General features: G+C 46.5%; 1 protein-coding gene across 2 annotated transcripts in view; it reads left to right on the forward strand.

The window, feature by feature from the left end:
- GTF2I (general transcription factor IIi) overlaps positions 1-16,915 on the forward strand; it is a 1,115,084-nt gene that overhangs the window by 69,393 nt on the left and 1,028,776 nt on the right. For both annotated transcript variants that reach the window (XM_069226909.1, XM_069226910.1), the window contains exons 5-6: positions 3,656-3,839; positions 11,331-11,359. In XM_069226909.1, coding sequence (XP_069083010.1) covers positions 3,656-3,839; positions 11,331-11,359 — 213 coding nt within the window. The remainder of the gene's footprint in view (positions 1-3,655; positions 3,840-11,330; positions 11,360-16,915) is intronic.

Genomic DNA, 16,915 nt, shown 5'->3' on the forward strand with positions numbered 1-16,915 from the left:
GCATTGATCCCTTTAAAAATGTGTTCCATTACTCTTTGAAATACAGAGGCAGCCGAAATTAAGCCGAAAGGTAATCGAATGAATCTAAATGACCAAAAGGTGTGACAAAAGCTGTTAGATCCCTCGAAGATTCATCTAAGATAATCTGATGAAAAGCTGAGGTTAAATCAATGGTAGAAAACACCTTAGCACCTTACACCATAGTTAATAAATCTGAGATGTTGGGAAGCGGATATCTGTCCACCATTACACATCTATTAAGCTTGCGAAGATCAACACAAACTCTGATTTTACCATTAGGTTTTCTAGCTACAACTATGGGAGACAACCAATCAGTACCTTCCACTTCTTCAATTATCCCTTGATCCTCTAATTTTTTGAGTTCAGATTGTAACATGCAAAAGGAACATTCCGCACTTTGCTACAGAACGGTATAGCATCAGGAAGCAACTTGATTTTATGAGAATATCCCTTCATGCAACCTATTCCGTCACTGAAAACATTTGGAAATTCTTTACGCAATTTCTCTGTGAGATCAGTCGTAGAAATTACATCCACCCCATCCATATCTCCCAAATGTTTCCCTCTAATAGGAGGTGAACTGTTGGGATCAAGCATCACACCAAGATCTTTCTGATGCCACCAACTTATGATGCTATCCCCCTTTTTTGAAACCTAGATCTTTCCAGAGGTGAATCGTTGATCATATTCAATCAAACCAACAAAATAACCATGTAAATCAATGGGCTCACCACCATAACCACAAGGTTTGATATCCGGTTTCAGAAGATTTACTTTACCCTTTAACTCATTCTGATAAAACTTATCAGAGACAATGGAGATCTTCGCCCGAGTCAAAAAGTACTTTGGTTCTTTTACCCTCCACAGTAATATAATCTAGAGGGCCAGACACTCTGTCACCTGAAATTTGAAGTACTATTTGACCACAGGCAAAATCAGATTCAACCTTGCTGACAACAACATCATTATCAACCACTCTCACAGGCTGTTTTGTTCTTTTCAGATTACACACAACTGAAAAATGACCTTTCTTTTTGCAAAATAAAAACAAAAACTATTAACAGCCGGACAAAGTTTACTATTAGCAAGATGTCCCCCTCTCCCACACCTAAAACATTTCTTGCTAGCAACACAGGAGGACAATTCTTTGTCAGGAGGTTTGATTATTTTGGGTTTAGTATCACTAACTACATTTAACTCCTTAGAATCATAGCGTTTCACAACATCAACGCACTTAAGAGAATGTTCAATTCTTTTGGCCAAAGAAATAACTTGATCAATCTGAGGATCATCTAAAAGCCATAGTTCACTTCGTACTTTTTCAACATTGCACCCCAACATGAATTGATCCCGAATTCTCTCATCTATTGTGGATCCAAATTTACATGATGAGGCTAAACGTCTCAAATCAGTGACATAATTCTCAATAGATTCACCTTCCAATTGAAAACGCTTCCCAAAATAATACCTTTCTAAGATTGTGCTAACCTTAGGAAGATAATGTAGATCTAGCTTTCTAATACATATTTCATACTCATTCAAATTGATCGCATCATTGTCTGGAAGATCAGGAAGATGGTCAAAAACTTCCTGACCTTCTGTTCCTAAACAATGCAGAAGTAAAGCAGTCCTCCTCTCATTGCTCAACGATGTACCACACACTCTGGAGTACCTCTCAAAGACTTTCTTCCATTTAGCCCACTTAATTGGGGGTTCACCAGGAGAGGACTGAAAGAAAGGCAGAGAGGAAACATTCTGCATTATAGAAGAATAAGTTGGCACAGATAATGTATAAAAACTACACCGACTACTTAAATAACAGATGTATAAAAAAAAAAATCATTATATATGTATAAACTTATGTGGAAGCCTTTCTAGTAAAAGTCACAAAACTTAAATTTGAAGTTGCTTGAAGTCAACAAAATTGTCAAACAAAAAGTTTCTCAAACGGACATGTAAAATCGTCCCTGGTTGCCAATAAATCGCTCAAAAGCATCTTCTGGTTGCTAAGGGAACGAAGAAAAGAAAGAAAAACAAACGTGAAGTGTGGCACGAAGATGTCCGGTTGCTGTTGCGAGTTAACGTTGCGTGCGTTGCTAGGCAACAGCACGCGTTGTCTAAATCAAATACGTTTAAATAGGCACAAACATTTTTAAAAAAAACTTGAAATTAGAGCGATGTTTGTTTCCAAGCCGAACGATCTTGCTTCCGCCACTTAACTTCCGCCTCCAGCCTTTTGGCTTAAGCAGGTTTCCTTAGAACACGCAGCACAGGACGACAGTCATCGGGATTGATTCTCCGGAATCAGAGATACGAAGGAGTTGGGATGTCAACGCGCGGAGTTGACCACCCCTCGTCGCCAGTGTTGTAACTAAGAGGAAATCTCCAAAACAGGTAGCAGTATGCTTCTTGAAGTTTATTTCCTTTAGTCAAAGTCTCCGTAAATAAATCCCAGCCTCCTCGTCTCCCAACCGATCTTCTCTTCACTCCTCGCCCCGTGTTCCTGAACCACCACCTCCCAAGGTTCTAATTCCATATTACAACACTTGCCTAAATATAATGATCATGCCATTCCTTATATGCCGCAGTTCGCGATGTTCTAGGAACAAATGCTGGGGTGGGGTGCGCAAACACAAGTCTGCCCGGTGTTGGACTGACCTTTAGCAGCAAGTTAGTTGTACCAAATGTGTTCGTGCTGAGCTGGCGTTACTTACTGCGCGCGGTCCTCCAGTTCAGTGCCTAGGCAAGCCAAGCAGGGTGGGGTCTGCCTTCACCCAGGCACCAGGCGCAGATGATGCAGGCTTTCTGCTCTGGGGTGTCCCCGCATAACTACATGCTGCGAAATGTCCGGGGACCAGGTCAATTAGCCCTATCAAAAGATAGCATCCCTTATCCCATGGGCAGCCCCCCTCCCCCCACATACATTAGCATATTCTCTGGTGTTTACTGCCTAAAAACGGCCAATCTGCCATGGGTGGGGTGGGGGTGAAAAACAAAGAAAACATAGGCCCCAATTGGGAGAGCGAACCGTGCCCGAAGAGCCACTCTTCTAGTGACTTAGTGGCTTCAGCTGCCCTTCCTGCTGAAGGCATGTGGTGGGGGAGTGCCTGAGAAGTGATGCTATGGACGTGTCTAGCACATCATTGGCATCCAGCAGTGAAACGTCACCTGGGGATAGATCTGTATTCACGTTTTCGCTCCAGGATTCAAATTAGCAGTACAGATATCCCTTGGCAGTTAATCAGGCTGGATCTCGAGGAACACTGCAGGAAGTAATTAACAGAGTAGAGTTCGATGCATCTACGTTTGACTCTGTGCTTGGTAGTGGGTTATTTTAAGGTCTTCGTCATAAAAATATGCATTTATGTCAGGCCCACTCGCGGTCTGGAAACTTACAGGCAATGTGTTTTGTATGAGGGAGCAGTTATTCTAAAAACATAGAATTGATTTAATTAATATTTGTGTGTTTATCAGTGGGAGAGAAAACCTAATTGTCTTTTTCACATACAAAGCTTACAATATTTTAGTTTCATGACTTGAAACACGATGACAACATTGGCAGCTGTGAAATAAAAATGTTTCTCGTACAGCTTTTGGGCTTATTCATGATTTTAACTTCACTATTAAACTTCAGGTAAAGCGTTGGGAAAGTCTGCACCTGTTCCTGTGCCATATGAGAAGATTTTCAAAGACCCGTCTGCTGTTGTTATGCTGGGTCTTCCAGAGGCCGTTGGCTTTAAAGATCCAGCAAATTACGACGCACCCACGCTACGAAGAATTTTGGAAAACAAAGCACACATATCCTTCATTATTAAAAGGTTAGCTGATGTCTGTAACGCGTTCGTGTTGGTTTGATTGAAATGTCAATGTTTATTTGTCTAGAGCAGCGGTTCTTAACCTGTGGACCGGGGACCCCTGGGGGCCCGCAATGCCTACTCGGGAGGTCATTGACTGCTTAAAAAAAAATTATAATAATATTAACAGGTTAAAGTCTATATAAATAATGCAAAATGTAAAACCGAACATTTTAAAACGTTATGTAAATATGAAGGAATTTAAAATTGGATAATAACATTTAAGTTGGTTTCCTCAGACTGATTCGTAGGAGCAGTGCAAGTGTATCAAACAGAATTTAGTATAGATGATTGGGGGGGAGGGAAGGGGGAATGCCACTGGTCTAGAGTGAAGTCACTTAATTATGCTCCTGGTATTCTGTAAAGTTGGTTAAAGCAAATACCCACCAAAACACATTTCTGTAAATAATTCAACCCATGGTGGGGGAAAGGCTGCTTTCTCTTGACATATATCTAAAGAGGGGATGGGGAGAGGTAGTTGTGGGTTGTGGGCGGGGTTGGTGTCATGGAGGCAGGAGGGGTGGGGGGCAGAATCTAGCCGTGTTATGGTCCAGGTGCCCTTAGAAGGTAATTGTAGTCCCCACATGCCCATGGGTCTCAGCAAAGAGCTGGAAGGCTCGCCTGCCCTGGGCACCCCACAAATGTAGGTTTCTGGGGTTACTGTACCTAATTGTAAGGTGCAGAGGCCCTGGAGAGGAATAAGGGGTAGGAGGTGGATGCCATTCACTGTGAGGGAGACCAGAGGGCTAGGAGGGTTACCTACTCTGATTTGTGAAGACCTCAAATCTTTAACTGGTGTGGTTTCTTCTGACCTGCAGTCACAGTGACAGCAATAGGACACCTGGGCCAGACTGTTTCTACTAGAAACAATGTTTCAGTCCAGAGGGGGATTGTGCCACAATCACCCTTTTCCTGCAAGCTCCCAACACTGCTAGGCATGCTCAATCTCAGATTACAGACCCTGAGGTGGCAGAAGTGAGATTAGAAGCACAGTGCCTGCAACCTGAGGTTGTAGCCCCGCCCCCAGGGTGCCAAAAGGACCTCTGGAGCAAAGTGGGTGACTCCTTGCCAGTCCAACAACTGGAAGTAGGGCCTACTTCTGATGGATACAACTACCTGTGGATTCCTCACCTTATGAATTCTCCCATGCGCCAGCATCCGACAGAAAATCTTCTTCCCAACTCTCCACAAGGACGTCACAATTGCACAGCTCCACGCGACTCCGTCTGACGTCACCGTGCAAATAAGAGGTCCTCTCCTCCCTTTTTTCCGTGCCTTCGACACTAACGGTTTTCTCCTAGCTCTCGCTACTGTTGAAGGTGTTCCATCTTGTTTCTGGTTACAATTTCTCCTAGGAAGTTGGGATTTAAGCCTTGTCGAGAGTGCGGGGGTCGCATGTCAGTTACTGACCCTCATAATGATTTCCTTTGGTGTTTAAGCTCCAAGCATGATGTAGAGGAGTGTGTATCCTGCCAGAGCATGAATCCAAAAGCTCTGAAGGACAGAAGCCAAACCCTTTTTGGCTAAGGTGAAAAAAGGACATAAGAGCCTTCACAGGTCGTCTTCTCACACTTCGTCAAAGAAGCGACGTCGTCATGACTCTCGGCGTCGTTCGGCTCGGAGCCTAGCAAGGTCCAGGTCTCCATCTAGACGGCGCCGTGCGACTTGGGAGGTTAGTCCTACTGTGACTCCACAGCCTCAAAGCCCTCCGGCCTCTCCGGAGCTGTCGGTCTTCGAGGTGGTCGCGCCTCCAGAGAGTCCTCGCTTTTCACCTGTGGCACAGGATTCGGATGCTCAACCGACGCAAGTGCCACATGGAGACCAGCGGTAACCTGCCTTCCCGGCTCCGGGAGCGGATCCAGCAGCATTTTTAAATGCCATGTTTGCTATGTTTAATGCTATGGCCCCTGCTGGTGCACCGGCTGGTCCCACGGGTCCTTTGGCATTTAGTTGGGCTCCCCGGCTCCTTACAAGGCGGCGCCGTTTATTCCCCTCTATCTGGCTGAGGGTGCCGGTTTAGCGCCGATGACATCGCCTCAAAGACCTGCGGCTCCGATGACATCACCCTTTAGACCTGTGGCGTCTATGTCATCACCTTATCAGTCTACACCGATGACGGAGCCTCAGGTGACCACGGCGCCGATGGGATCCGCTCCGGCGCCTGTTGGCTCCGGATTAGACCGTAATCAGCCTTCTTCTCCTGGTCCGCGCCTTTTAGTCCTGAAGCCGGTGTCATCGACCTTGGCTAATTCTATGTCGACGCCAAGGTTAGAGGCCAGGCTGAGGTCACACACAAAAGCTTTAAGACTTTTGGAGGAAGAGGAGTACCAAAGGCAGTTGTTGGAGGAAGGAGAGATTGTGGAGCCGTTGGGGAAATATCAAGGACTTGACTCAGCCAGCTAGTACTTCCCGGAATGGGACCTTTCTTTTCCAGGGGAGTTTACTGAGGAGGCGGCCTCTTTCCATACTGTGGTCAGGAAGGCGGCAAATTTTTTGGATCTTCCGTTGCCTGCTGCAAAGGTCAAAACAAATATTCTAACTGAGGTCCTGTATCCTTCTTCGGCTTCAGCAGATCCTTTGCTTCCATTTAATGATGCTCTTACAGAGCCTATCTTAGAGGTTTGGAGGAAGCCTGTGTCGTCCCCAGCTGTCAACAGATCTGTGGCAAGTAGGTATAGGGTGGCTCCTGGAGATCCGGGATTTTTGTCAAAATATCCTAACCTGGAGAGTCTAGTTGTTCAAGCCTCTTTTTCCACACGGTCTGCACCAGGCTCCTTCCCTGTGATTCCGTTGGACAGGGAGTCCAAGAGGATGGAGCAGTCGGCAAAGAAGACTTTCTTCTTGTTGTATGGCCCTCAGAGCAGCCAACGCTACCTGTGTATTAGGTAGATTTGTGCACGCCCTGATGGATTCAGCTAGGGCTATGGTTCGAGACCGTGCTGCAGGAGGTGAAAGGACAATTTGGAGAGCTCCTGTCGGATGCTCAGGCAGTGGCTAAGCAGATAATCCAGTCTGGTCTGGATTCTACAGATTTGGTGGCCAGGGTGATGGCTACCTCTATTGCTACCAGGAGGCATGCATGGTTGAGGTTCTCTGGCTTTTCCTTGGATGCCCAGTCTACTCTCTTGGACTTGCCTTTTGATGGGGAAAAGCTTTTTGGTGCTAAAGCTGACTCTGCCTTAGAGTGCTTTAAGGACAGTAGGGCCACAGCAAGGTCTTTGGGTCTGCAGGCTTCTACTACTACCCATTTCAGGTCCTTTCGGAGGTTCAGGGGGTTTGGGCGTGGAGCTGTTTACTGTGGGAGACCTCAGTCCACAGTCCAACATCTTGCCTGCCTCCCTTATGGGTCCTTTAGAGGGCGGGGATGGGTTCGGACAAGAGGGGCCACCCAGCAGCACCCTGCATCATCCTCTTCCTCTGGAAGACAACAACAAGGGAAGCAGCCCTAGTTTTCTGCCCATTTTCAACCATACTTCTCCTGTAGGGGGAAGATTACGTCTTTTTCTGCACGAGTGGGAGTTAATCACATCAGACTCCTGGGTTCTGAACATTGTGAGGAAAGGATATGCTCTTCCTCTTCAGGAGTTTCCCCCTCCCATCCCTCCCCGTCCCTCGTTTTGTTCAGAAGACCATCTCCTGTTACTGCTGCAGGAAGTTCAAATCCTGTTATCAAAAGGTGCAGTGGAGTTGGTTCCAGAGCAGGAAAGGGGTCAGGGTTGTTATTCGAGATATTTCCTGATTCCCAAGAAGGATGGTCGATTGAGACAAATCCTGGACCTGAGGATTTTGAATTGGTTCCTCAAACAGGAGAAATTCAAGATGCTGACTCTGGCGCAGGTGCTTCTGGAGTTGAAGAAAGAGGATTGGATGGTGTCTGTCGACTTGCAGGATGCTTACTTTCATATCCCTATACTCAGGGTGCACAGGAAGTATCTCCGGTTTGTGGTGGGGTCGCAACACTACCAGTTTATGGTCCTTCTGTTTGGTCTTAGTTCAGCACCTCGAGTCTTCACGAAGGTGATGGCGGTGGTTGCAGCAAGTCTCGGAAGGAAGGGAATATCAGTATTCCCTTACCTGGACGATTAGTTGATCAAAGCCAAGTCTCCAGAGCTCGTGCTGCATCACTTGCAGATGACAACTTAGTTGTTGTTCAGCCTGGGCTTCTCGGTAAACATGCCCAAGTCTCACCTGGAGCACTCTCAGCGCCTCCTGTTCATAGGGACAGTACTGGATACAACATTGAATCGGGCCTATCCTCCGCCTCAGCAGATTCAGGACATCCAGGCGTTGATTCCAGTGTTTCAAAATGGAGTGGTTGTTCCAGTCCTCAAGGTCCTACGCCTGCTCGGTCTGTTCGCTTCTTGCATTATGTTGGTCAGTCATGCATGTTGGCACACGAGGGCTCTCCAATGGTTCCTCCGCAAGCAGTGGTTTCAACACAGAGGATCTCGGGGAGTCGATATCGATCTCCAGAGATGCTGCAGCGGATCTACAATGGTGGGCTGTGGACGGAAACCTTTCTCAAGGAAGGCCGTTTTCACTACCTCCTCCGGTGGCCACGGTCATGACAGATGCTTCCACTCTAGGGTGGGATCTCATCTGGGGACCTGGAGATCAAGGGTTGTTGGTCTCCAGTGGAACAGATTTTTCATATCAATCTGTTAGAATTGCGGGCAAGATATCTGGCTCTCAAGGCCTTCCTCCTGTCCCTTTGCGGTCAGTCAGTTCAGGTCCTGACGGACAACACTACCGTGATGTGGTATATAAACAAGCAGGAAGGAGTGGGGTTGTACCTTCTCTGCAGAGAGGCTCTGCAGCTCTGGTCCTGCCTTCAGGACCATCGCATTTGCTTGGTAGCGAATCATCTGGCCGGAGTGCTCAACGCATGTGCGGTCACTCTCAGTCGACATTTCTCGGCCGATCACGAGTGGGGTCACCATCCGGATCTGGTCCTTCACATCTTTCAGATGTGGGGTTCTCCAAGGATAGATCTGTTTGCCACTCGGGAGAACGCGCACTGCCCGTCATTCTGCAGCCTCCAGTATCTGGTGCAAGGAGCTTTGGGGGCTGTGTTTCAGATCTCTTAGTGCAACCAGTTGCTTTACGTATTTCCCCCATACCCTTGATTCCTCAGGTTCTGAGGAAGATTCGCCAAGATCGGGCACAGGCCATTTTAATAGCCCCGGATTGGCCAAGAAGAGTGTGGTACATGGACCTTCTCCAACTCTCACTGTGCCCTCCGCTCCCTCTCCCTCTCCCTCTCAGGGCAGATCTCCTCTCGCAGGGGCAGGTTCTATACCCCCACCTTCATGCCTGGCGATTGAACGGGGCAATCTGAGTTCTTTCTCTCTCCCACCGGAAGTAGTGGGTGTTATTTTATCGGCCTTGCGACACTCCACTAATACAGTTTATGCCGCAGATGGGCAAAATGCGTGGCTTAGTGTAGAGAGAAGCAAATTGATCCTTTGCGGGCCCATCTGTCCAATGTTCTGTTGTTTGCATTAGCTTTAGCACAGAAGGGTTGTGCATTTGCTACTGTTTTAAGGCTATTTGACGGCACTGTCAGTCTTCCGGATCAGGCCTCCTTGTTTGAATCTCCTATTAGGTTCTTAAAGGGTTTAACTAATACATTTCCTCCCATTCCTTTTCTTATGCCTCAGTGGGATCTGAATCTCGTTTTAACTTTAATGGGTTCACCGTTCGAACCCATGCATTCTTGCCCGTTAAGATTTTTAGTTCTTAAGACGGTTTTCCTGATAGCTATAACATCAGCTAGGCGTGTCGGTGAGCTTCAGGCTCTTAGTGTTAAACGTCCCTTTACTTTATTCTTTCCTAATTAAAGTGGTGCTGAAAACCAGGGCGGCCTTCCTACCTAAAGTTTTCACTCCTTTTCATATGGGGCAGACCATTTCCCTTCCATCTTTCTACCCTCTGCCTCACCCCTCGAAGGAGGAAGAGAGGCTCCATCGTTTGGACCCCAGAAAGGCTCCCAGTTTTTATATTGAGAGGACAAAAGACTTTCGCTTGGAAGGCCAGCTATTCGTGGGATATGTTGGAAAGAGGAAGGGCAGAGCGGGCCATAAAAGAACGATATCCAGATGGGTCATTCTTTGTATGAAGGTTTGCTACTCGTTGGCAAAGAAGGTTCCCCTAAGGGTATTAGAGCCCATTCGACCAAGGCTAAGTCCGCCACTTCTGCCCTGGCTAGAGGGGTTCCATTGGTGGCTATTTGCAAGGCAGCAACTTGGGCATCCCTCCACACCTTCACAAAGCATTATCTCTTGGACTCGGAGGTTGAGGGATGGCAATTTTGTACGATCTGTATTGCAGTTTTTCTTGGTGTAACCAGTCAGGCACCCACCTCCGATCACGATACTGCTTTGGGACTCTATTCGTAAGGTGAGTAATCCACAGGTAGTTGTATCCATCAGAAGAACAAGTTACTTACCTTCGGTAATGCTTTTTCTGGTGGATACATTAGCTACCTGTGGATTCCTCACAGTCCCACCCGCCTCCCCGTTACGTGTTTGGTCATACCAAGACTTTTGTTTTAGAAGTGTATATAGGTTTTGGTATTTATATGTATATATGAGTGCTGGTTAAAATGGGTTGCATCATTATGGTTTTATGTATATATGTATTCGTTTGAGCTATTGTGAGGTTAGTTTTCACCTGTTCGCCTCAAAGGCACGTAAAAAATGGGTGAAACTGATGTCAGCACGCCGGCGAGGACCTCTTATTGGCACAGTGACGTCAGACTGAGTCACGTGGAGCCATGCAATTGTGACGTCGAAGTGGAGAGCTGGGAAGAAGATTTTCCGTCAGATGCTGGCGCATGGGAGAATTCATAAGATGAGGAATCCACAGGTAGCTAATGTATCCACCAGAAAAAGTGTTACTGAAGGTAAGTAACTTGTTCTTCAGGTACTACATTGGAGCATCCACTTGTCAGAGGATGGCTAGGGGCTTGCTTACTGACACTGTCTGTGGCTTCTGTTGGTTGCTTGCCTTTTGAATAGGGCTGGCCCTCACATGGGAACATAAACATGAATTAGGAGGCAGGATGATCCACATCACTTTGTTGGCCATGATGGTACTATTTGCTTGCCGGCAAGCGTTTCCTCTGTGTTTAGGCTAAAATTAATTCTATTGCGGGTGGGTTCTGCAGATGAAAGGTGGCCCAATGACCAGTTTAGTGGTTGAGCTTGACAGAATGACAGTACAGTCAAAGGCGGAACTTAAGGGCAGGCTTAAAACAAATGAGGTAGTCAATTTTCCTACAGAATATGACTTCATAATGGCACACAGACCTGGGATTGACCAAGCTAATTAGAACTTTGTTTTGTTAGAGTGAACTCACTTAATTATCCCCTTGGTATTCTGTAAAGTTTATTAAAGCCAGTACCCACCAAAAGAGATTTCTGTAAATAATTAAAATCTATTTCTTTTGTTTAGGCCATTCATAGATGCAGCAGTGAAGCAAGGTAAGCGGCTGATTGGAACTTCCAGGTTTGAAAATGCACGTGCTCTTCCTCAAGGAATTAGAATAACCCAAAATTCCTTTTGAAAAACAGACACCGGTCACTTAATGGAAATATAGTAGTAGAGATTATATTGCTTACTAGAATTAATTGGTGCAAATGTTATTGGATCTTGATAAGGTATGTTTCTAATTTTTGGTCCTACAAATACTTGTAGCCAGCTAGCCTTACTAAATAATAGAAAAGAATCACAACACAGTGAAATATCTTTTTTTTGTTCCGTAAGAGGCAATTATTTGATATCTGATAATGGTTAAATAATTGTATCACTAAAAATTAAAATTAGACTAAGCACTGTACCAAGTTAAAGCTGTTACTGCTCTACATTGGAGGTAAGTTGGAACATTTCCAGCAGTGCAAATACTTGCAAAGCAGCTAATAGGACCATTTAGGCATGATGGTGCTAAACTGTTTACTCCAGTATTGGAACTTTCATAGATTCATATGCTTGAATCATTCCCCGTCGTCGAGATTGGGGTCACCGGTACCTTAGAAAAGACAATGTCCCAAAGACATAACAGGTATAACATAAAAACTCTACATTTTAGCAATCTATCCAAGTCCTTATGTAAAAAGGACCAAACGTGAACCTCAGCCAGTCAGAGAGCACCACCTTCTAGAACCCTCCTGAGAGAAGCTCCAGCACCTCAGATTTTCTACCACACGTCGTGCTAGTGAGTCTCCTCTGAGCTCTGCTCAGTTTGTTCTTGTGGAGGAAGATTTTCTCACTATACCTGAAGTTCCTTTTGCTCATTGGGTGTCTGACTTACACTCATACTTTCTGGAGCCTATTGTACCAGCAGGATGTCTGACAGAGAGAAAAAGTCTCTTTAGAGCCTGCAGCACTTGTGGGAAGAAAAGGCTCCATTCCGGAGACCCTTATACAGATTGTATATATTGCCTCTATCCTGAACACTCTGCTACTGACTGTAAGGTATGTTGTACCTTTTCATCGAAGACTTTGAAGGATAGAGAGGGGAAGTTGTTGATATGGCTCCAAAAGCTTGAATCTAGAAAAAATCCTGTCTCGGACTCTGACAGTGAGGAGTCTTCATGATCTTCTAGGAAGTCACAAAAGAGGCTAAGATCACCTCATTCTGAAAAGGGTTTAAAACAACCCTCAAAGAATTTTAAAAATACCTCACAGGGGTCTGGCGAAGGCCGCAGTCTATGATCCTCACCTCCAGGAAAAAAGATCCTCCTCCAAGTTCAGGCCTCGGCCTTCAACATCAAAGGAGGTACCAAAGTCCTCAGAGCTTTCTACACCCCCTCCAAAGGTGTTGCCGGTGTTCAGAAAGCCTTCTTCAGCTTCTGAAGATAGATGTCCGTGACAAGGACGTACACGGCAGCTGCATCAACGGCGACGACGGTATCCAGTCTATCAATGGTGACTTACTCCAGTATTGGAATCTTTCATAGATTCACATGCTTGAATCCTTCCCCATCGTCGAGATGGGAGCCCCATCCCTGTGAATCTATGAAAGATTCCAATACTGGAGAACTACAGTTACAGGTAAGTAACTTATTGTTCGGTGGCATGTGTAGCTGCAGATACACATGCTGTGCATAGTCCGCCGTCTGGTGTTGGGTCGGAGTGTTACAAGTTGTTTTTTTTCGAAGAAGTCTTTTCGAGTCACAAGACCGAGGGACTCCTCCTCCTTGTTTCCATTGCGCATGGGCGTCGACTCCATCTTCGATTGTTTTTTTTCCGCCATCGGGTTCGGACGTGTTCCTTTTCGCTCCGGGTTTCGGGACGGAAAGATAGTCAAAACTTCGGAAAACTACGTCGGTATTGTTTAGTTCGGTATCGGGTTAGATAGAATCGACACCGAATCGTGAAGAGCTCCGGTAGCCCTTCGGGGTAACTTCGACCCCCCCGTCGGGGCCTGGTCATCCCGACCGCGTGTAACATCGACACCGATGGAACGGACCCCGTTCCGATTCTGTCCTAAATGCCACAGCAAATATCCATATACAGACCAGCATTTGGTCTGTAACTTGTGCCTGTCGCCCGAGCACAAGGAAGAGACGTGTGAGGCCTGTCGTGTGTTCCGGTCCCGAAAGACGCTCCGTGACCGAAGAGCCAGAAGGTTGCAAATGGCGTCCACGCCGACAGGACAACGTGGGTTCGAGGAACAAGGAGAAGAAGAGGAAGCCTTCTCCATCCATTAATCGGACTCTGAGGAGTTCGACGTCGAAGAAACCGTGAGTAAGACGTCGAAACAAGCACCACACGGGAAAACAGACAAGGCCCAGGGGACGCCACTGCCAACAGGCCATGGCTCAACCCATAAAATAGGTGACCGTCCATCGGCACCGAAAAAGGGCGAACTGGTGCCGATATCGTCCGACTCGGGTCGAGACACAGGCACGCAGCAATCTCTGGACCGAGAAAGTGCTGCCGAAAAGGGTCGACGCCGAGACAGCGGAACCGAAGCTGCTCGACGCAGAGACAGCGGCACCGAGGATGATCGACGCCGAGAAAGCTCGACTACAAAAAAGAGAAAATTCTCCTCGGAGCCGAAAACAAGCAAAGACACAGTTTCGGTGCCAAAACGCCCTGCAACCGAACCGACTGCCAGCTCGTATTCAGAGGAACAATCACTGTCCTCTCAAATGCGCAAACACAGATTTGAAGAAGAGTTACAATCCACTGACGTAGACCACACCCAGAAGCGGATCTTCATACAGAGTGGGACAGGGAAGATCAGCACTCTTCCCCCAATCAGGAGGAAATGGAGACTCGAGTTCCAAACACAAGAACAAACACCACAAGCAAAAGTGGTGAAGAAAGTAACTCCACCACCCTCTCCTCCACCTGTAACTCATACATCACCGGCACAAACTCCGTCACATTCACCAGCTCATACCACCATGAGCCAAGATGACCAGGACGCTTGGGACCTATATGACGCCCCAGTATCAGACAATAGTCCTGAGTCGTACCCTACCAAGCCCTCACCACCCGAGGACAGCACAGCGTATGCACAGGTGGTAGCTAGGGCAGCAGAGTTCCATAACGTGTCGTTACACTCAGAACCTGTCGAGGATGACTTCCTTTTCAACACCCTCTCCTCCACCCATAGCTCCTATCAAAGCCTGCCTATGCTCCCGGGAATGCTAAGGCATGCAAAACAGATCTTTAAAGATCCTGTCAAAAGTAGAGCGATAACTCCACGGGTGGAGAAAAAATATAAAGCACCGCCCACAGACCCTGCTTTTATCACATCACAACTGCCACCAGATTCAGTTGTAGTAGGGGCAGCTCGCAAAAGAGCTAACTCGCACACATCAGGCGACGCCCCACCTCCGGACAAAGAGAGCCGCAAGTTCGACGCAGCTGGAAAAAGGGTTGCTGTACAAGCTGCAAACCAGTGGCGCATCGCGAACTCTCAGGCGCTCCTAGCGCGATATGACAGAGCCCATTGGGATGAGATGCAGCATCTCATCGAGCATCTACCCAAAGAATTACAGAAACGGGCAAAACAAGTAGTTGAGGAGGGACAAAATATCTCTAATAACCAAATACGTTCCTCTATGGATGCAGCGGATACAGCTGCAAGAACAATAAATACCGCGGTAACCATAAGACGGCACGCATGGTTGCGCACATCCAGGTTTAAACCCGAGATACAACATGCAGTGCTCAATATGCCGTTCAACGAACAACAATTGTTTGGACCCGATGTGGACACGGCAATTGAGAAATTGAAAAAGGACAGTGACACAGCCAAGGCCATGGGCGCACTCTATTCCCCGCAGGGCAGAGGCACTTTTGGCACATTTCGCAGAACACCCTTCAGAGGGGGGTTTCGGGGTCAAGCCACACAAGCCAGCACCTCACAATCAACACCGTCTACCTACCAGGGACAGTACCAAAGGGGAGGCTTTCGGGGCCAGTACAGAGGGGGACAATTCCCTAGAAACCGGGGAAAATTTCAAGGTCCCAAAACCCCTACAACCAAACAGTGACTCACAAGTCACTCAACCCCTTCACACAACACCAGTGGGGGGAAGACTAAGCCAATTTTACAAAGCTTGGGAGGAAATAACAACAGACACTTGGGTCTTAGCAATTATCCAACATGGTTATTGCATAGAATTTCTCCAAATCCCTCCAAATGTCCCACCAAAAACACAAAACATGTCAAAACAGCATTTAGACCTTCTGGAATTAGAAGTTCAGGCATTACTGCAAAAGGACGCAATAGAACTTGTACCACGTACACAAAGGAACACAGGAGTTTACTCACTGTACTTTCTAATACCAAAAAAAGACAAAACACTGAGACCAATCTTAGATCTCAGAACACTAAACATCTACATCAAATCGGAACACTTTCACATGGTCACACTACAAGACGTATTACCACTGCTAAAACAACAAGACTATATGACAACCTTAGATCTAAAGGACGCGTATTTCCACATACCGATACATCCCTCGCACAGGAAATACCTAAGGTTCGTATTCAAGGGAATACACTACCAATTCAAAGTGTTGCCGTTCGGTATAACAACCGCACCAAGAGTATTTACAAAATGCCTAGCAGTAGTAGCTGCACATATCAGAAGGCAGCAAATACACGTGTTCCCCTACCTAGACGATTGGCTAATCAAAACCAACTCCCTAACAAAGTGTTCACACCACACAGAGTATGTCATACAAACCCTCTACAAACTCTGTTTCTCCATCAACTATGCAAAATCACACATTCTGCCGTGCAAAACACAGCAATACTTAGGAGCGACAATCGACACAACAAAGGGAATAGCCACTCCAAGTCCACAAAGGGTTCAACATTTTTACAAGGTTATACAAGCCATGTATCCGACACAAAAAATACATGCAAAGATGGTATTAAAACTCCTAGGCATGATGTCTTCATGCATAGCCATTGTCCCAAACGCAAGACTGCACATGAGGCCCTTACAACAGTGCCTAGCATCGCAATGGTCACAGGCACAGGGTCACCTTCTAGATCTGGTGTTGATAGACCGCCAAACATACATCTCGCTTCTATGGTGGAACAGTATAAATTTAAACAAAGGGCGGCCTTTCCAAGACCCAGTGCCACAATACGTGATAACAACAGATGCTTCCATGACAGGGTGGGAAGCACACCTCAATCAACACAGCATCCAAGGACAATGGGACGTACATCAAACGAAGTTGCATATAAATCACCTCGAATTGTTAGCAGTATTCCTAGCGTTGAAAGCATTTCAACCCATCATAACCCACAAATACATTCTTGTCAAAACAGACAACATGACAACAATGTATTATCTAAACAAACAGGGGGGAACACACTCGACACAGCTGTGCCTCCTGGCACAAAAGATATGGCAATGGGCGATTCACAACCACATTCGCCTAATAGCACAGTTTATTCCAGGGATCCAGAATCAACTAGCAGACAACCTCTCTCGTGATCACCAACAAGTCCACGAATGGGAGATTCACCCCCAAATTCTAAACACTTACTTCCACATTTG

Source organism: Pleurodeles waltl, chromosome 3_2 (assembly GCF_031143425.1).
Source record: "Pleurodeles waltl isolate 20211129_DDA chromosome 3_2, aPleWal1.hap1.20221129, whole genome shotgun sequence".
In the NCBI taxonomy this organism is placed as follows: domain Eukaryota; kingdom Metazoa; phylum Chordata; class Amphibia; order Caudata; family Salamandridae; genus Pleurodeles; species Pleurodeles waltl.